Source organism: Xyrauchen texanus, chromosome 18, assembly GCF_025860055.1.
Source record: "Xyrauchen texanus isolate HMW12.3.18 chromosome 18, RBS_HiC_50CHRs, whole genome shotgun sequence".
In the NCBI taxonomy this organism is placed as follows: Eukaryota; Metazoa; Chordata; class Actinopteri; order Cypriniformes; family Catostomidae; genus Xyrauchen; species Xyrauchen texanus.
Window position 1 is genome coordinate 8,220,652 of NC_068293.1, and position 22,357 is coordinate 8,243,008.

The 22,357-nt window shown below is 37.0% G+C and overlaps 1 protein-coding gene across 1 annotated transcript in view; it reads right to left on the reverse strand.

Annotated features, from left to right (window-relative positions):
* Positions 1–22,357, reverse strand: part of LOC127659277 (prostaglandin F2 receptor negative regulator-like) — a 43,965-nt gene that overhangs the window by 20,306 nt on the left and 1,302 nt on the right. The window contains exons 2-4 of the mRNA XM_052149024.1: positions 16,792–17,163; positions 12,644–13,057; positions 8,873–9,256 (exon numbers count right to left, since the gene is read on the reverse strand). Coding sequence (XP_052004984.1) covers positions 8,873–9,256; positions 12,644–13,057; positions 16,792–17,163 — 1,170 coding nt within the window. The remainder of the gene's footprint in view (positions 1–8,872; positions 9,257–12,643; positions 13,058–16,791; positions 17,164–22,357) is intronic.

Sequence of the window (22,357 nt, forward strand, 5' to 3'; positions counted from 1 at the left end):
GAGTGGAAGCTAATGTGTAAACATGTATTCACCAAACTGTTTTGTTCAGGAATTGCAGTTTGGCACACCCTTCAACCGAACAATTCCAGTTGTTGTATTTACAAAATGTAATATTTAAAAGTCTGGTTTTCCACCGTTTAAATTGTCGCTGAACTTTTATAGCAGAATACATTGCAACACCGCTGCCGCTGTTTATCTCTTGACTCGGCAGGTGTAAAAGCTTCTTGTTTTGCAACCTGCCTCTAATTGACTGGCAGTATTAAAATAGTCAGCTGAATACTGATGACTGATACTGAACATACTGTAATTATAGCTATTTATTGTATTTTATTTATTCTTTATTTCCTCAGTGTTAATTTCTAGAATTTGTTGACAATGTTGACAATATTATAATAATAATAATGTCAAATATTCTTTGATTAAATGTTTTTTTAAGAAAGCAGCCTTCTGAATATATTTGCATAGTCATATCAGTTCAAAATGCACAATCCACATAGATAAGGTCTGTTTTCATTCCAGCTCAAAAATTAACTCTCCCGCCACCATACCGGTAATCTGTGAATTTTCCCTCGCTAAAATCTGTATAGTCTCAAAAATCCCATATTGGTCAGGCTCTACCAATAACATGCTAAAAATTCACCAGAGACTTGATGACTTGAGACTTTACACCATTGACATGCTCTATATGTACCAAATTAAGCTTTTTAGCTTTTATACTTAACACATGAAGGATTTTGTGTTATATATATATAAATAAATAAATATAATTATAAATAGCAATTAGCAGACAGCGGTCTGGGTCCAGACCACGGATTGGTTTCATCCGGACAGCAATATATCATGGCAGCAGTTGCCCCATCTCACCATTTCTACACTTAAGGTTAGCAGCGCGACAAAACAATGGAGCTGTGTACACCTCAAGTGTTCAGATAGCAATGATCTTTCAGCCTTATATACTTGAATATATTTCTCTAGCACTGATCATGCTTCATTTATGCCCTTTCACGCTATGGACACATTGCCTCTCTCCCCCGGCCCACAACATGTGACGCCACAAAGTAGAGCTGCAAACACTGTTATTTTAATGACAGTAGACCGTAGCGGAGAAATACAGTGAACAGCAATATAGATGGATACAGGCATCTTTTGCTGAAATACATTGCAGAAAATAAAAATTAAGACAGGGGGCGTACTCAAAAAACAATGTTTGTTATTGCAATGAAAAATGTAAAAACAAAAATCATAAAAAGGTATAATTGTTTAAGCTTTACCACCCAGCCCTGGTGACAGTTGAGGGATACATTTGACCTCTGACCATAGTATTAGTCATAAGTCCCGTTCACACTGACAACAAATAAATAACTGGAATTTGCAATCCTGTTTTTCCAGTGCACACTCCTACTCGACCGCTATGTTCAAATGTCTCAGGTGACAGATCACTGTCTGCTCTCCTTCTGGACGCTACCATATCACAATACTGCTTATTTGCATAAGGTTGAACTTGGTTGCATTGCCAACGGTTACTGTCACTCATCTGAATTCGCCACCGCACATTGACGATAAATGACTTCCGGGCATTTTGTCACTGCAAATCACTGACATTGTGATACGCGTTGTGACTCTGTGGAGGAAGGGCAAGGGTGCACATTCTCTCAATTTACAGCTGTCATTGTTCAGGCTATGACATGCTTGAACACACACAGGTCTGGCTTTGTATACTTGACACCAGGCCAGCTCACTCAGCCACTGCAGTGACTCAGACATATATTGTAGGCAGCTGTTGTGTGTTTTGAGAAGAGGCACCTGTTACTATGGTTGGAACAAACACACTTCCATAGTTCTATTTGAATTACTCTAGTCTAAAAGACAAAGAGCTTGGAGTGATGCTTACCATTAACAGAGGCTTAACCAGTTCCTCTACTTCTTATATTTAACGGACCAGTATAAGATAATACTCATTCACTTCCTCTAAGGCTTTATTTCACCCAAATTGGATATTTTTTGGAAATCTTATCATTAGAACCAACTTTCTGATGTACTGTTTCTTTAGACAGTACATCTGCATTGATTGCTATTATAATGAATTAAGTATCAGCAAAATGGCAAGAGTAGCTATCATTGTGGGAGGACAGAAAACTGGAAATTTCCATATGCTCGTGTCCATAATGACTCCTTGCCACAGCGCTGGATTCACAAGACAACATACGGGTCAGAGGCTTGTCAACTGTCAAACCTATTGCAAGGGAATGCAAAAATTATTGCGAGATAAAACGCAAACCTCGTTGCAAGGGAACGCGAACCTCGTTGCGAGGGAATGTAACACGTATTTTGAGGGAACAAAAAAATTTATTGAGGGGGCATGCAAAAAAAAAACAATCCCAAAGTCACAGGGGGGATATGGAACCTTGTGCACTTTGATGCGGTCAAAGATCAATAAAATGTGCAATACCAGTAAGACAGCATGTCAGCTTCCTCGTCCAACTCAACGTGGTATAACTCGACACAATATCTCAATATAAATAAAATGCGCAAAGACTTGGCACCTTGGCAACTGTAGCAAAACTTCATGAAATGTCACTCAACCGACCAGAGCTTCTTTACAAAACTGCATGACGATGAAGCGCATCAAATACACTCACCTAAAGGATTATTAGGAACACCTGTTCAATTTCTCATTAATGCAATTATCTAATCAACCAATCACATGGCAGTTGCTTCAATGCATTTAGGGGTGTGGTCCTGGTCAAGACAATCTCCTGAACTCCAAACTGAATGTCAGAATGAGAAAGAAAGGTGATTTAAGCAATTTTGAGCGTGGCATGGTTATTGGTGCCAGAACTGCATGCATTGTTGACATTTTAACGCATTATAAGAAGACCATCAGAAATGTTAAATTATCGTGTCTATTGCGGTTATGCAAAATCCCGCCGCATGGTAAAGAATGCACGATCCAAAAATCTTTTTTTATCAGTTGTACTTTTGCACTATTTTTGCATTTCTCACGGCCTTGGATGATAGCACTCCCTCAAACACAGTGAGAAATGAGATATGATACAAAAGCCCCACTTCCCTTAGTTACTGATGCCTTCAAGTTTTCCTGTTGGCATCTGTTTTGCCAGAAAGCATGGAGAAGTATATAGTAATGAAGAGGCACTTCAAGGAAAAAAGGATGGAAACCATTGCTCTAGGGGCTCTTTAATAAAGCCGGTGTCCTCAAAAATAAAAATAAAGTTTAACATTTCATTTTCACTCTTTACACAGAGATATCTTTTAATGACAACATTATTAGACCATACAAAGAAGAATATAAATGTATCAAGCAACACTGCACGGCAGAGCTTTGAATATTTTGCACCATGGAAATTCCCCAAGCTGAATTCACAGCGCAGTTAGAGTATGCAAAACACTTATTAACATTTAACGTTGAGGGAGAAGACTTCAAAAATACATGTTGCACAGAGCTCCTTGAAATGCCTCCATCACCAGCGGCTAACAAGAAAAAATTGAGCAGCAAAGACAGCTCTTTTGCATGATGACCGCACTTAATAAAGAGATTCATTATTGAACAGAGACAGAACTCTTAGATGTAATGTTTTACAATAAGCCATTAAGGAGAGAGAGAGGAATGCCTTAGAAACTGGGCCTCAAGAGAGCTAAATGGAGACACTCCAAAGAAACAACATTGAATGGAGGACACTTCTGCTGTCACTTAGAAACATGTCCTCTCATAACGAAGCCAAGTAATAAATATTCCCAAATCTCTTCTTTAAAAGTGACAGTGTATTCACATTAGGGGCAGACTGTAAGACCAAAAGTCATTTTATATTACAGTAACGGTATATTTCATCACAATAGGAATGCATTAGCTGGAAATATAACCATATATGGTTTATATATATGTAATAATCATGTGGCAATGCATATTTTTGGATAATCCAGTGAATTAAATACTTTACAAATGAAAGTATTTCTGTATTTGAAACTTGATGGACAAAGCAAAAGATAAATTATGTACCACTTGTTATAAACTCAAAACACTAATAATGTTATGAAAAGGATACTTCTGAAGCCAGAATGTTCCTTTAACAACTAAACTCAGCTTTGTACACTTGAAAACAAGTTATTCCTTCCTTGACTTGTTTGGGACATGGTAGTGAGGTATAAACCAGTATACCAAAATCTCTACCAATTTCTACACATTTGCACCATCATACAGCCTAGCCCTAATCCACACATGAAACAACAACAGAGTTAACTGATAAATAATGAAACAACAGGAAGATAACTTGATATATCATTCATGCAGACAGAGATTATCCATCTCCCCTGGCCCCACAGTGAACTATGCACCGACAAGCCGACATAAATTACTTCAACACAGGACTAAACAAGGAAATTGGATGCACAGTCTGGAAAGGCAATTGCTGAGATATTTGATGAAATTACTTAATCAGAAGTAAAAAAAAAAAAGAAGAGAAATAAAATTTCAGTATCAACAAAATTTCAGTGTTTTGAGTGAATCAAAACTTTCTTTATAATATCCACAGTACTTTCTAAAACACCAGGTTATAAGAGGGTATTTGAAGGGTTAAATGTACAGAGAAAGGGCAGCCACTCTGTTTGCTTGGTAATCTTCAAACAGCCCTCACACGCTGTTACATGGCTTTTTGGAAGCCGGTAAGAGGGTCACAGATAATATCAGATCCTAATGGCAGGACCCACGGCAAACCAACCGACTCAAACTGCCTTGTGGTTAAGTTAGACATATAAACAAAACATGAGGGATTGCTTGTTCCAGAAATTCTCTAAAATGTTCTCTTTCCTTTTTTAATGCAAATGGCCTGAAATCAGAGATGAGTGACCAATTAGAAGATTCCCTACTCGCAAAAGATTTATGGCAGATTTTCTCCAGTATATTGGAAATATAGTTTAGTTCGTTCAAAAAGTCAAGAAGGTTAAAATGAAGTCGAGATGGGCGTTGTGAGGAATTTAACGACACAGACTCGGATTCACATTTCACTAAAAGGAATATTCTGGGTTCAATACAAGTGGTAGGAATATATTAGATCTAGTCGCAACCTCCAATTCCCCGGACCTGTCTTTCTATGTTCGTGCCCAGTGAGGTGCAGTCGTGAATCTGTGTCTCTGAAGACTTTGCGAAGGAAATAGAAGGAACCACAACACACACAGTGTCTATATTCAATCTACTCAACGTTTATTACAGCAAGCATGTTATTTATATTCTTCATGAGACAAAGAACAGCCAATAGTAAAGTGACGACAAGGCTCTTATGACAGAGGTGGTGAAACTGGGTACACCGGAGTGATAAAGGAACATGACCCAGACGGTTTACTACTTATAGAGCTGACCCACTCAACTCACGAAAAATAAGCATGCTCCTCGAAATACAGAACATCAAAAAGAGGAATTAACAGAAGAGCAACAGACTGCAATAATTAACAGCCATGCATACCCTGAGGCGTGTGGCAAGCCTCTGGGGTCAACTGCACACACATACATATAGAGCAAAAACACAAAGCAGAACATCATGTATAATTTCATATTTTCTCATTTCTCGCAACAAGTTAAGCTCAATCGAAAGCATTTGTGGCATAATTTTGATTACCACAAAAATTATTTAAACTCGTCTCTTACATTTGGAGGTTACAGTGAGGCACTTACAATGGAGATGAACTGTAAGTGCCTCACTGTTTTTGGAGGGTTTAAAAGCAGATATGTGAAGCACATCATTTTATAAAAGCACTTCATTCTTCTACTAAAACTCATTATTAAAAGCTGTAAAGCTGTTTAAATTTATGTTTTTAACAGTCATTTTAGGGCTTGTGGGTCTACAACATTACGTCGACAAAGTTATAAAATGTAATATCAATTTACACAAAAGGAAAGTAAGCAATTTTATCCCAGTAAAATCATGTTAACACATATATTGTTTACGTCTTGTGGCTATACTTAAAGAGCATTTTAATGTTTACAGATTCCCTTCCATTGTACAGCCATGACCAAAAGTATTGGCAGTGAAATAAATGTTGTGTTTCTCAAAGTTTTCTGCTTCAGTTGTTGTGGTGTGATTCACATTGTTTCTAGATTATTGTGCAGAGTGATCAGATGCATTTTAAATAATTACAAAAAGCTTCATTAGCCAAAATATTTTACTTTCATCACAAAAACCCAAATTTCACTGTTTTTTGGCCCTGGCACAAAATGACCAACTAACATCATTTTACTAATCATATCAGCAGCACCTGGGAAAGTGTGAATGAGTACTAGTCAGTTGAAATCACTATCATTCTGATTGGATTATAAGAGCAGACTGATTGCTATAAAAGGTGGGAAGAAGTGCTTCCAAACATTGTGTTCTTGCTAGCAATAATTTCCTCTAAAGAAAGACTTTGCATGAAAATGGCCTCACATGAAAGGAAATTGCTGCAAAGATTATTGCACCTGAAAGAACCATTTACTGGATCATAAAGAACTTCAAGGAGAGAGGTTCAACTGCAGTGAAGAAGGCTTCAGGATGTCCCAGAGTGTCCAGCAAGCACCAGGACCATATCCTCCTGAGGAGTCTGCTACAGAATTTTGTCACCACCAGTGCAGAGCTTGGTCAATAGTGGCAGCAGGTTGGTGTGAGTGCATCTGCACGCACAGTGAGGCGAAGACTTTTGGACAATGGCCTGGCCTCAAGAAAGGCAGCAAAGAAGCCACTTCTCTCCAAGAAAAACATCAAGGACAGACTGAAATTCTGCAGAAATTACAAGGATTGGACAGCACAAGGCTGGTGCAAAGATATTTTCTCTTTTTTCTGACTGTTTGGGATATCTGGAAAATCGATAAATCCGGAGAAGAAAAGGTGAACGGTACCATGAGTCCTGTGTCGTGCCAACAGTGAAGCATCCCGAGACCATCCATGTGTGGGGTTGCTTTTCACCCAAGGGAGTGGGCTCTTTCACAATTCTGCCCAAAAACACTGCCATGAATAAAGAATGGTATCAAAACGTCCTGCAAGAGCAACTTCTCCCAACGATCCAGGAGCAATTTCGTGATGAACGGTGCATTTTCCAGCATGATGGCGCACCACGTTACAAGGCAAGAGTGATAATGAAGTGGCTTGGAGATCATTACATTGAAATTTTGGATCCGTGGCCAGTCAATCCTCAAAAGGCGAGTGGACAAGCAGAAGCCCACAAATTGTGATCAACTCAGAGCACTAATAAGGCAAGAATGGATCGCCATCAGTCAGGATTTGGCCCAGAAGCTGATATCCAGCATGCCAGAGCAAATTACAGAGGTTATGAAGAACAAGGGCCAACACTGTAAATATTGACTCTGCATATATTGAGTGTTTTTGCCAATAAAAGCCTTTAAAACTTTAGAAACAATTTTCATTGTTTTCCAGTATACCATAGAAACATGTGAAAAAATAATCTACAAATACTGAAGCAGCAAACTTTGCAAAACCTTTTTTAAGAAGAGACAAGTCCAAATGAATTTTGTGGCAATCAATATTATGCCACAAATGCTGTTGATTGAGCTTCACATGTATTGCACCCTTACTGTTCCTTTAATGAATCCAGTTCCTTAATAATTCTGCCCAATACCAATTTTGTTGACTTTTTTTGTAATTGAAGTACTGTTTATTACAAGAAATATCTGTTATGAAAGTGGATAATTAACTACGTATTGTTATATGAACAACAAGGCAGTAGTTCCACTGATTTAAGTGTCTTACCATATAAGTGCACAATACACAGAAACCATTCTAAAATCAATATAGTTGGAAATCATGAAAGTAATGACTTGAGATGACTGTTTGAATATGTTTAACGACTTTGTCAGAGATCATGTCTTTTTGACCAAATCATTCAAAAGAGCTGGATCATGGCTATGTTCACAAACCTAACTACAATAGTTGTGCTGCAAGCAACTGCAACAACAATGAAGACGACGTGCTGCCCAGTCTTTTCCTCTCATAATTAAATATCATTAAATTTAAACTGCATGCTTGTAACTTTACATGTGCACAACACCATGGCACATTTTGCAGGAAAGTCTGTCCAAATATTTCAGTACAGTGTTCCAATGCAGAAGAATGCAGACACTCTAGATCCATTAACAGAATCGAATGCCATAACATTTAAAAAAATCATTATTCTGATAAAAATAAATTCCCAGCTGTGCTTATCATCTGCATTGTAAAGGTGTAGTGTAACTTGAAGCCTTAAGACTCTTTATTGCACAGACTCTAAATTTGATGTTGTACAAGAGTTGATGTGATGGCGCGCAGGGAAATTCTGCAGAGTCAGGCCTTTCTGAATAGCAACCACTGCCTGTTTAAAAGGACCTGAATTAAGTAGAACCGTCTTTGACAGAGCAAGGTGATAGTAAAAGAGATCTCCACCCAGTATCCAGTGTTGCTGGATAAAGGGAAGAAAGAGGAAAAAATTAATAAGTGTGATAAATTAAACAACAACTAGACAAAGAAAATGAAAGGAAAGGAGGGACAAATTGAGATATGCTTTAACAGTGGGTTTTAAAAGGGAGATGTTTTGTTGATGAAATCGAAGGCTTGTGCGTTTAATAAAACTACGGTATTTTGCACAAATTAATCTGTTCCACGTGAGAAGCCAACATGGACAGGTTGCATGACATACATTCACTCTCGAAAACCATGAACACAACTATGCAAGGTAAAAGAAAATATGACCCAAAGGACATTAACTGTTGCCACATGAAATGGTTGCCACATAATGTCCAACATAAAATCTGGTTCTTGATGCAAAACCTGTGCCACTGTGCTAAAATAAAGAAAAAAGTAGAATAGGGGATAATATTGTAAATATGACTCTCTCTTACCTAGATGGGTCACCAGAACTTGTACTGGGTCAGATGTTTTCTCCGCTGCCTGGTACCATCTTCCATTGCCCTGTGGAAGCCAGGCCTTGACAAGGCAGGAGTACAGTCCAGAATCCGAGAGCTCTACCTTGTGAAGGAGCAGTCGGAAGTTTCCTGCATTGACTCTGCTCACACCCACAGCTTCTGACCCATTCTGTAAGAGCCCATCACGTCCTATATGGATCAGAACCCGTGGGCTGCCGGAGCCATCGACTGATCTGACCAGCCACATCACTTCCATACTGAGAGAGGGCAGGCTATTAGCAGACACTTTGCAGGTCAGATTCAGGGTGTCCTCCACGTTGAGTGTAGCATTCTTCTCCACGGCAACCACCAGAGACTGGGCTGAAATGTATCAGAAGGGTAACCATTAAAATAGACTTGGATGATGTACAAAGATATGGAGACAGTGGCTGTGTTAGGAATAGAACAATAGCTTTCGTGTAGTCTACAAACCTCCTGCAGACCATTCACTAACATATTTGCATACAAAACAACAAAACTAACATATTTGATACATAATTGCACTCAAAAATGGAAGTACTTTCTTGATACAGAAAGTTATTTAGTCGAAGCACTTACAGTACACTACCTACTACTGTATATTAAAAATAGTCTATAAAACAGAATGCAGCAATAACCTAACAGTTTATAACAGTAGCTTTTTAGCTTGTTATCACGTTGCATGTTTATTTCAAAGAGTGACATCCAGTTAGCAATATTTATAGAATCAAATTTTTTATTTATCTTTTCCTAATTTTGTATAATTTTTTTAAATAAAATTTTGTGTTCAAATGCCTCAACTCTTGGTGGTTCCATTAAAAAAAAAAAAAGTGTGGACATAATTACTTTGTGTTCATTCATCACACTGAAAGTGAAAGATCAAATTAAGTGCGGTTCATTGTGGGATGCATTACCTAGCTGTAAACGGCACAGTTTAGCAAATCATTTGTGTAATCAGAAAGTTTGCATAATAGGCACAGTACACATACCAAACGCTACAGAAATAGTATGAAAGTATGCTATTCTGACCAGGCATTCTTGGAAAGTATCCAATATTTGAGAGAACTCTTCACAACATCAAGCTGAGATAAAAAATGAATTTGTTTACTGGAGTGAGAGCCTCATGAAAGAACTTGGGTAGGCAAGAGTGCTTTTAATAAATCTCAATTTAAAGGTCACAACAAAGGTCTAGAAATCCCTTAGACTTTGGTGTCATTGTTCCTAATTCTTCATAATTACAGCAGGGACTATCAAAGAGCCATTGTCTCTTTTTTTTGTCTACAGGCAACAATTTATCTTACACATCACAGTGTAAATGAAAAGAGAGGTCTGTAACCAAGACAACCACAGCACTGTGGTGTTTAAGTGGAGAGAAACTTCATACAGAAGTATCACCATTGAAGTTCCTCTACAAAAGTTCAAATCTTGTTTCCATTTCTGCTTCTCATTTTTAATGTCAAAACTCAAATTCCAAAAACAGCATGTAAATACAGGGATGTCCTTGAAAAAGATGGCATCTGGATGGCAGCATACAGTATGTTGCTCCAAAATTTGTAAATTTCTTTCTGCATTAAAGGTGCCCTCACAGATGGCACTGACACACCCCCATACCATGACAGACACTGGCTTTTGGATCTGACGCTGATCACAGCTTGGATGGTCCTTTTCTTCTTTGTCCCGGAGAACACGTCAGCTGTTTTTTTAAATGTGGACTTGGAGCACAAAATACGATTCCACTGTTCTACTTTCCATCTAAATTGAGACTGAGCCCAGAGAAGTAGGCATCACTTCAAGTCAGTGTTGATGTAGGGCTTCTGCTTTGCAGAGTAAAGTCTTAACTTGCATCTGTGGATGCAGCGGCGAATGATGTCGACTTACAAAAGCTTACAGAAGTATTCCCGAGCCATAATATCCATTACAGACGCATATGGTTAAGACAGTGACATCTGAGGGATTCAGAAGTGGTTTCGGCTTTGCCCTTTACGCACCTAGATTTCACCCGATTCCTTGAATCTTTTAATTAAATTGTGCACTACAGAGGGTGAAATGGCCAAAATCCTTTCAATTTGTCTTGGGGGAACATTGTTCACAAAACGCTAGATTAACCCATCCTTGCTCTTGAAAGATTAGGCTTTTTCGGAGGCTCCTTATAACCAGCGGTTAAATTGAACCGGTACGGTCCGGAACGGCATTCCGGCACCTTCAATTAAAAAAATAAAATGCTTCGTCAATCCATTCCATTTCTTGTATTCTCCGATACGGTTTTTGTTTAATCCATTTCACACATTCCATCTCTATTTAGCAAGTGTACTTGTTCAAAAATATTTCAAGAACATTTCAAGAACATCATGCTTCTCCCATTCAGTTGCGGATGCTGGTAGAGCCAGCATTTTCGAGAGCGGCACGAGACAGTTTAACCCCTGACTATAAATATGACAAAATTGCCCAATCACCTTTTTAACCTCTTCAGTTTCACATCAACTTGTTATTTCATCTCGTCAGATTGTTACTGGTCCTAAATGGTCGCTTCCTCTGCTTTGTTGGAATGTGTTGCAGTCATGTGATTTGAAAAGAAAGTACATTTAATTTTTTTTTAATTCACATGGTAAAACAAAATAATGTATTGCTGTACTGCTTTCAACAAAGCACAGGGTGAATAGAATTTACAAATCACTAATTTGTGTTTTTATTAGCATTTTCCATAACTTTTCTTTTGTGGAGTTGGGGTTGTAGACTCAATAATTTTACATACACACTTTTACTATTTATATAGTAATATGTAACCACTAACATAACCCAACATCACCTGCATGTACTTCATTTGTTTTTCTTTCTGAAGTCTATTTACTGGGAAGTGTAGTTACAGGGAGTTAGCCATTTCTAGGGCTGTCCCATTCATTGTCAAAAATCGTTCCAGTGCACTGAAATGTTTGCTCACTGGAAATTCCCAGAATGCACCATTAAACAAAAACAGAGCATCAGTTGCTCACTACAGAGCAAAAACCAGAGAATAAATCCCATTTACTTTCTCAATAGAGAAACAGATTTTTATATTAACCTTTCAAACGTCAGAGCTATGAGGATGTTATAGAAGCCACACGTCATATAAAACCTACATTACATCTGAATATATTAACACTGATTAACTTCCGTAAACATAGCACAAATCAAATATGGTGACACATGAATAACTTAAATGAGGTTTAATGTTACTGTCGCAGTTGTTGATCAATAATTTGATTTGAGAGTGAATAAAGACTTAAAATTCTGTTTAATCATCCCACAAAGTGATCATATGGCTTCAGACTTTGATAATAATGCACAAGTGGCACTGACTATACTTTTTGGCTTTTATAGTAACTATGCACTTTCATTATATGGCAAAAAGACAAAGATTACATATTTTTCCTTTTGTTTTCCCAGAAACAATGTTATTCATGTTTGGAGCAACACAAGGATGAGTAAATGTTGACAGAATTAACATTTTAGGGCAAACAATTCCTTTAAAATATATTGTTTTTCTAGTCATTGTAATCAATGACAATATTGGTCATGGCATGTAAAATAGTGATGCCTTTGATAAATACCAGCTTTTAATGTTTTTAATGCATCCCTATATAATCGTGTTTCAGGTAATGGTGTCTTCAGTGTCCATTAATATATTGGATTAAAGCTCTCGCTAGTGCTGAAAATGATTTCCTCAATATAGTGGAATGAGATGTGACTCACCTGTGGGCGTAACCACGACCTTTCCCATTTCCTCAGTCCTTTCCAGAATCTTCTGCCAGTTTCTTCCTTCACCCTGCCTCACCCACTCGCGGGCCGTACATGCGTATTCTCCTTGGTCTGTTGGCTGTACTCCTTTCAGGACCAGTCCATAAAAGCCCCCTCCACGAAGGTCCAGCTGAAGCCCATTGTCTGAGTTACGCTGGACATAGTTGCTCCCTACTACGATCTTATCATCTGGTCCAAATGTCAAGATTTCCACTAATGGGTTCTTCCCTTTTCTGATAGACCAGGTGACTGAGAGGAAAGTGTGCTCTGTAAAGCCTCGTGTAGCGTTGCAGTGAAGCTCCACAGATTCTCCCTCAGACACTGTTGGTTTGGGTATGGCTGGAGCCACCTTCAGACTGTCCCCAATTACTGAAAATAACAAACGACACATTGAAGCAGGAAGGCGAATTTACTTAATGTCAAAATGTTTAAAGGTTAAGTGCACCACCATCAGTGGCACCAAACAGAATCAGCCATTGCTAGGAAAAACAGAAAGTCCTATCCCAAACAACAAACAGAAATACAGCGTTTACTATATTTATATGTGTTTTTCTGAGCTTGACAGCCACAATGAATTGTCATTCGTTTAACCAGCATAAGCGTTTGGATCTGGATTTTGTTTTTGTTCATTTTGAATGTGAAATGGCTGAATGGAAAACTTCAGGCAAGGAAGTGTTTTGCTTGTCACAGTGATCCTGTATCACTGAAAAACATAAAACAAATCGTCTGTCCCTGTACTGAACCCCGTCCTCATTAACATGTGAGAGCCTCATAAAGGGAGGACAGTTTCATGGTAACGTCTCTCCACTGCACTGATTCTGCAGTTCCTAAACTCAATCGCATGAGCAACAAAAAAAGCTCACCCACTTTCAGAGAGAACATTGTTTACTTTCTTTGACAGCTCCTCACAAGTCCTACTCAAGTATTTGTTACAGGAAAAAAAAAAACATACTATGCATCTAGCCAATTATTTGGTTACTCGTATATTCACTACATACAGCCAACTGAGAGGTGCTTTGAGACAGATTTGCATTTGACCCTTGACTTATCTCAAGCTCTTGAGTCTGTAAGTGTCATCATAGTAAAGTAGGCTCTTTATTGGCTTCTCTAAAGTTTAAGGGAAATTCCTGATGGTGACTGGTTTGTTCACTTTCCACTATTCCCAGAAAGCAAACATAACTTGTTTTGGAGAATACATCTGTTTTAAGGAGTACTTCATGGCAAATTAATCTGACTCATTGATTTGGTTACGTCTTGCATAACAATGCCTGAGTCTTGTTTGGAAGGCTGCGTCATCTGGAGGTCGCAATTTTCGGCTGCATATGTCATCGAGGCTGTCACGTTTAAAAAAAGCGAGAAGGACACTTCAAATGCAGCCTTTGAATGCAACCTTCTTTCATGGGAATTGGGAGGATGCATGAGGTGTATCCTTCGTGGGCACTTGCAACCCACAATTCTTTGCTTCAACGGAAATGTAAAAACGAAAATTACGCCAATTTGCCCGTGAATATGATGTTCAAATGAAAATAATGTTAATTGCCAAGTTCAGTAGATGGGTTTAGAGTATATAATGTATAATTAATTATATTAATATATAATTAAAATAAAGTATTAGACTAAAAGTACACCTGTAAAATCTATTTTAATTTCTCTTTAAATCATTATAACTCTTCTAAAATGTACCTTAAACATTCCCTTCTAAAGGGACTTTGTTCCCTTCTCACTCAAAGCACACGCTTGTTAAAGAATGGCATGCTGTCATAGCAACATGTTACATTACGTTTCCGTTTGTCCTACGAAGGCCGTCTCGTATAAACAAGGCTTGTTTAAAGGAGGACACTCGGTATACTGCAGCCTTCAAAGGACTGGACTGTGTCCTACCTAGCACGCAGCCTTCGAAACGATGTTGGGTATGACGTTATCAGAGACCTACTGCGGGCAGGACTGCTTTATGTTGTTTATTAGGGCTGTCAATTTAACATGTTAATTTAGTGCAATTAAATATCTGAAAAATAATGGGTAAAAAAAATTCAAGGCACATCTAATTCATTGACAGAGAATAAACCACACTTACCCACAGCAGACCGATTATTTGAATATAACTACTTATTAATGTAAATTGTCAATGTCAAATGTATAGCACAGTTTAAAACAACAGTTAACCAAAGTGCTGTACAATCATTACAACAAAAATTAAAATATAAAATAAGCAAAATATGAAAACATACTATACAAGTACATAATAAAAGAGCAGTTAAAGAATAAGATACTCTACAAGTCAAAATGTATATCTAAGCTCTTAAAAGCTATTGAAAATAAATGAGTTTTTAACTTTGATTTAAAATCATGTACTCTAGGGACAGTTCTAATGAAAGCAGGTAAGCAGTTCCACAGCTTAGGAGCCACTACTGCAAAGGCACCTCTCAGTTTCAATTTGGACCTGGTGACACTCAAGAGCCTCTGGTCAGAGGACCTCAGTGATCTTCCAGGTTAGTGAGCAGACAATAGATTGGACAAATAGGAAGGGGCTAAACCATTTAATAACTTAAAAACAGAGTAATCATTTGAATTCAATTCTGTAGCAAATTGGCAGCCAGTGTAGAGTAATAGGTGCCACGTGACGTCTATGCGTTGCCTGCTTCAGCAATGGTCTAGTGGTCTGTAGTCGTGTTTTTCCAAAAATAAATAAATACATTTCATTTATTAAATGATTTAAGCAATGTATTTTAAGATTTTCTATCATTCAAGAACTTTAAACATCTCATGTAAAAATTGCTATTTTCAAGGGTTTTCCAGGAAAATGTCAATACATTTTTTGAAACGTATTTGACCATTCAGGTGTATATTAGCACGAGCATTTTCAGACACACACATACATCACCTGTCACTCTAACAGGGCGCAGCTACTAGATTGCTAGCGAATTATAAAATGACGTGCTCTGAATTACTTTCAACAGCAGAATAAGAATATGAACTTTCTAATAAGTGACACAGGCCTAGGTTATCGTTATTGACATTTTAATCAGTCTGCTTGTCCAGTCGGGCAAGTCAAATACTCTTTCACTTGCCCCTTCAAAAATCCACTTGTCCCAGACAAGGGTTAATGTCGAGCCCTGATAAAATATTATATTCAACATTATCTGATAACAATATTTTCTTCGGCTGTATAGCTACTCAAGTAAATGTACGTTGTTTTAAAGGAGTTTTAGAAAACAAGCCAAAAAAGATTTTTGTTCCAGTGTTTAATGTGCTAAGACTACACTCTCTCACTTCAATCCATCTTTAACTCACCAAAAAAACAAACTTTATCTTCTTAATAGAGCTACATATTGGCAATTTTATTCCCGATAAGATACACACACAGTGAACGTGACACATATATTATGATTCGCTACTTCGCGAGTCATCACGTTATAATCTAGCTGCAGCAAACATGCGTGAGTGAAAAGTCCCCGCACCAGAGTGTGCAACAGCCGGGAGAAGATTCAATCTCTTCCCTGATCACTTCATGCAACACATAGGCTAACCACACAGAGAAATGCCAGTTTCAAAGTTTATATTTATAACCTGCTTCCTTATTATTTGTACTTTAATAAAGGATGCTTTAAAGATATAATGCTGAGGTGTTTCATTGCATAACAGAATATGGCACAATAATCATTTTATACCGATTATCTTGCCAAAATTGTAATTAAAAAAAAAATTGGATTGATCGCCCAGCCCTAGCTTGAAGTGCTTTTTCAATATAAATCTACACCTTTGACCAGCCCTGACCAGTAGGGGATACATTTATGCTGCATTTGTGTTTTTTTGGCAATTCAAAGTTTTGAACTTAAATTGTATGGTCCTACAGAGCTTATGTATTCTTCTAAAAACATTTGTTTTTGTGTTCTGGGATGGCATGAGAGTGAGTAAATGATGAGTGATTTTTAATTTTGGGGGAACTAACCTTAAGGTTATTATAAAGTGTTGCCAACAAAATGCAATGGTTTTGTATTATAATAGGTGACCCTAATTTGGTCCTAGCACACACCCACAAAACTGAGAAGACATGAGCACATTATGCTGGTAAATGTAATAATCTCCTAGCAGGCATGACTCACCTTTGAGCTCCACATCAGCATTGTAGTTCCCACTAAAGACCGAATCTGTGCTCGGGGTACTGCAACGATAGACGCCGCTGTCTGTTGCTCTGACCTTCTTGAATTTTAGTTCCACAGCAGCATCCCCAAGCTTACTATAACTGATGTCAGCATTGTTGACCCGGTCCCTCACTGAAGGGTCAGTGTAAGTGCTGTCAAATGTGGAGATAAGATGGCGCTGCTGGTCACCAGCAAGCAACATAGACCACTCGAACTCCTGATCTCTGGGTCCATCGTACTCTGACACATCACAGCGAATGGACACAGCCTGCCCCTCGACATGCAATAGTGGACCAACTGGAACCTTCACCACCCGGCTCTCACAGACCATCACTGATAGAAAGAGACAAACTTTGTAAGATATGGAGTACTGTATGTCCAAGGGAAATGCGGGAAGCATAAATGGACAGCTGACAACAAAAACGGGTAATATTATGCTCAAATAAACACTGCAAGTCAAAAGCTAGGACATACCTACCTTCTTTATTAATTAAATAATTGTGAAATTTTGGGAATTCCCAAAATAAATTCCAGAAGTAAGGGAATTTGGCCTATGTAGTGACCAAAATTATTTGTTGTATTATTATGTTTTGTGCAAATCATTTAAAGGGATATTTCACCCAAAAATGAAATGTCCCTCATCATTTACTCGCCCTCATGCCATCCCAGATGTGTATGACTTTCTTTCTTTAGCAGAACACAAGGATGTTTAGAATATTTAAGCTCTGTGGTTCCTCACAATGCAAGTGAATGGTGACCAGAACTCAGAAGGAATAAAAAGTACATAAAAGTAATTCATAAGACTCCAGTGTTTAATCAGTGTCTTCAGAAGTGATGTGATAGGTGTGGGTGAGAAACAGATCAATATTTAATCCTTGTTTATTGTAAATATACACTTAAACCAGTCGGATAGATTACTTTTTGCCTCCATGTCCTTTTTGGACCTTCTGAGTTCTGGTCACCATCCACTTACATTGAGGTCCTACTGAGCTGTATTCTTCTAAAAATCTCCATTTGTGTTCAGCATAAAAGAGAAAGTCATACACATCTGGGATGGCAGAAGGGTGAGTAAATGATGAGATCATTTTCATTTTTTGGGTGAACTATTTCTTTAATCAAAAAGACAGAACTATAATAAAAGACAGATGTGTCTTCTCCAATTTCAGAAAACATTAAACAATTCAGTTTGCTCTTTTCAAACAATACAATGAATCTTCACACATTATATCCTCATCCATTCCCAGTAGCTGGTCAGGATGCTTAGCTCCTTTTCATAATCAGCTAAACAAGTTTAGATGAGAATGTAACCAAAAAAATATTCGAATTACTGTACCTATTTGTATTTGTTTGTCCTTTCAACAGAATTTAATTTGATAAATGTCCAAAGAGTGCACATGCAAATTACTGCTGTACTTCAAGGAAAGAGGATTTCTAAACATTGTTAAAAAGTCAACTGGGTACATAGCTGTTGCTAGGCAACCACAGCAATAATCAATCCCATAATTAAACATTTGTTCACTTAACTAAACTGCATGCCATGTTTGGTGAATTTTATAGCAGAATTATAGTTGTTGTTTAAAGAAGAAAAAAAAGAAAAAACAGAAACAGTTATTTTTGTAATTAAGTTGCCATTGTTTGTCCTTTCGACTGTTCGTGAGAAATAACTTTGCTGCTTGGACACATTGAGGCTCCAGAAATAAAGGTACAAATCACTGATGCTGACTATAGTATACTGTATGTTTAAATAGGTTTTAGTTACAACAGGTTTAGCCATGAACCATAGATACTTGCTAGTCAGTTGTAGGTGATATTAGGTGGAGGAACATTCTCATTCTAGAGAGCTTTTGATTGTTTAAATATTTACAGTATACACAACTGAGTGAAAGATGGGTCATCAATATTTTCCATCTATTTTGGTATCTTAATGCAGAGTTGGAAAGTAACAAATTACAACTGCTCTTGTTACTTGAGTAATTGTTTCATGTTTTAGTATAAATAAATAATATTACTTTTACCTGAGTTGATTAAAACTTAAGTATTCAACTTCGCTTCGCTTATTTTTCACCACAATTACAAAGTAAACTGTCCTAGCGGGTAAACTCTCGCTCACAGTGCTGTCCTGTCCTTCCCTGCTCTGTCTCACCCGCTAGAGGCCAAAAGTGCACAAGGGATGGATGTTATTTAAAGAAGGTATGAGAAATAATAAAACAATGTAACCAAATGCTACAATTTACTTAACAATATCTCAGTATGTTAAATAACCATAATGTTAATTAAGACTTTATTATTACTACTGTATAACAATAATACATATACAGAACAACCATATTTAGTGTTTGAATCAACCATATATCTAACATTTAGGAGTTGATAAACATTTGCTTAATAATATCATTCCATATCTGGATAATTGCTGCAATATCATAGAAGATAAATGTCCTCCTCTATGACACTCCATTATATTAGTTTTGTACAGTAGTTTAACCTAATAGCCAAAATACTTGGACATATGTGAATGAGAATAAACCTGAAATAGGAATGTTTCAGTCACAATGAATGCATATTATGTAGTTTAGAGATGATTTAGAGACATTTAGAATGTTACAAATGGCTATTTCTATTTACATAAATGTATTCTTAAAATGCTAGTTTAGGACCTGTGAGGAGTCTTTTTCTTAAACTAGAGACTGTGATTTACTTGTCTTTTTGTTGTGCATATGGCCGTCCACTTCCCTCTCTATCTGAGATTCTTTTTTCAAAACAGTAATACATGGAATAGCCTTCATCTCTCTAAAACAATAGACTTTAGGTGAAAAACAGAATTTCAGGAGAAATGGGTTTCTTTTTGCCTATTTGTAAAGCCAAAAATTGACTTGCAAGTGTAAAGCAACTTGTAAGAACTTTGTGATTTCCGCATGGTAGTGCAACCATTCTCAATTGTTCTAATAATAAGAATATTTTCTTGAGTACCAAATTAGCACTTTAGAATGCTTTTGTTAGGAATAGGTGACAGTATATGTTTGCCATCATGGGTAAAGAAAAAAATGGCAAAAATACCAATTAAAAGTTATTAGTTAATAGTTATTTCAAACAATAATAATTTGCAATTACCGTAATGATTTTGGCAGTATTTCTGATCGATTTAATGCAACCTTTGTGAAAGGAAGCATCAATTTCTTTCAAGAACAAAAATGTCTTTGTGTTCTAAAAATGGACCCGTATATATATATATATATATATAATTTCATAAAGAAACTCCTAACAAAATTACTTAAGTAGTTTTTCGGCAAACTACTTATTTATTCTTACTTGAGTCATAATATTTCTTAGTACTTCTACTTGTACTGAAGTTAATTATTTCTTCAATAGCAGTACTTTTACTTCAGTAATAAATCAGTACTCTTTGCACCACTGTTTAAATGTGTGTATTTGCTAATATTTTCATTTTGTCAACTTTAGGTGAACATTAGCATATAGATGGCCACAAATGCTAACAAACATGGACTAAAAGGGAGAAAAAAAAACTTTGTATTTAGCATTAAAGAAATAGTTAATCCAAAAATAAAAATTCCCTCATAATTTACTCACCCTCGTGTCTTCCCAGATGTGAATTACTTTCTTTCATCAGCTGAATACAAATTAAGATTTTTAGAAGAATATCTCAGCTCTGTTAGTCCATACAATGAAATTAAATGGTGACCAGGCCTTTGAAGCTCCAAAAATCACATAAAGGCTACTTAAAAGTAATCAATGTGACCCAAATAATCAGATCTCCTATGCACGTCCATGAGAAGGTTGAGTTCATGCAACCTCCTCTATCACATGGACATGCATAGGAGATCTGGCCAGAAGTGAAGATTAGTAGTTAAAAAAAGTTTCAAATATTGTTCTGTTTCTCTCGCACACTTATTGTATCGCTTCAGAAGACATGGATTAAACAATCCAAAAGACAATGGATTAAAACCACTAGTGTTTTATGGATTCCTTTTATGCTACCTTTATGTGCTTTTTGGAGATACAAAGTTTTGGACCCTGATGACTTGCATTTTATTGACAAACTGAGCTGAGATATTCCTCTAAAAATGGCATGAGGGTGAGGTAACAAGAGAATTTAAATTTTTGTGTGAACTATCCCTTTAACCAGAACTCTCCTATGATCAGATCTTACAATGTTAGTTCAACTCCTTTGAGTATCAAAACCTTTGAACCCATCGATGAAAAACATGTGTCTATTTATGGGAATGTTAATAATAAATAACCATATTAGGCAACTAATGATGTTAAAGCACAAGAATGAAGACATGTTGTCTAAACTACACGTGAATATTAGCATTTCATTTGGTCAAGAATTAAGTGCTCTGAGACAAATTATATCAGCATGGCAGCTGTACAGAGGAACATTAGTGACATGAAACAAGCCAAGGAATGAGCTGGAACAAAAACAGCAGGATACAGAGAGAGAAGAGCAAAGGGACAGAAACCAAAACTGAGAGAAATGACATGTAAGAACTTGTCTTTACATGACTGGTTGTTCTCAAGAGGTGAAAGAATCAACTCAGGAAATAAACATAGTAAAAATTGGTGGAATATGTGTTATAAAAAGACCTTCCATGTCAGGGCTGTGTAATTATGACATAGCAAATACTGAAATATTAAAACAGGAAATAGTGAAATATGAAGAGTGAGAGCTGATTATATGAAGGATAGTGGAATGTGATCCGGCCCACATGTGTCAGAGAATGTGTCAGATCAGACAACACAACTTCTAACAACTCTGTTGGGAAAACAGATCGTTTTTATGATTAGTAGTGGACTGATATAAGGTTTTCAATTGCAGGTACTTTTGGTAAAAATGCCAATATCTATAGAACATGGTGTTGACTAATGACTGATATAGGCAATCCCAAAATTTACTTAAAGGGAAAGTTCACCCATCAATGAAAATTCTCTCATCATTTACTCACCCTCATGCCATCCCAGATCTGTATCTGACTTTCTTTCTTCAGCAAAACACATGTGAAGATATTTAGAAGAATATTTCAGCTCTGTAGGTCCATATAATGCAATTGAATGGTGACCAGAACTTTGAAGCTCCAAAAAGCAGAACAAGTCAGCATAAACCCATGAAACTTAATCAATATCATCTGAGGTGATCCAATTGGTTTTGGGTGAGAACGGACCACAATATAACTCCTTTTTTACTGTAAATCTTGACATAAGCAGTCTCTATGGCGATCCTTATTTCAAGCTCGATTACAATTCCTGTAACACCATCTCACGCTCTGTGCATTTGTATAGCACTACGAAGTGTAGGCCTAATCGAGCTCGAAATCGAAGCTAGAGACTGCAATGACAAGATGTACAGGTGTTATATTTGTATCTGTTTTCACTCAACACCGACTGGATAACTTCAAAAGATATGGATTTAACAACTTAAGTATTATAGATTAGCCTACTTTTATGCTGCTTTTATGTGCTTGTTGGAGTACAAAGATCTGGCCACCATTCAATTGCATTGTATGGACCA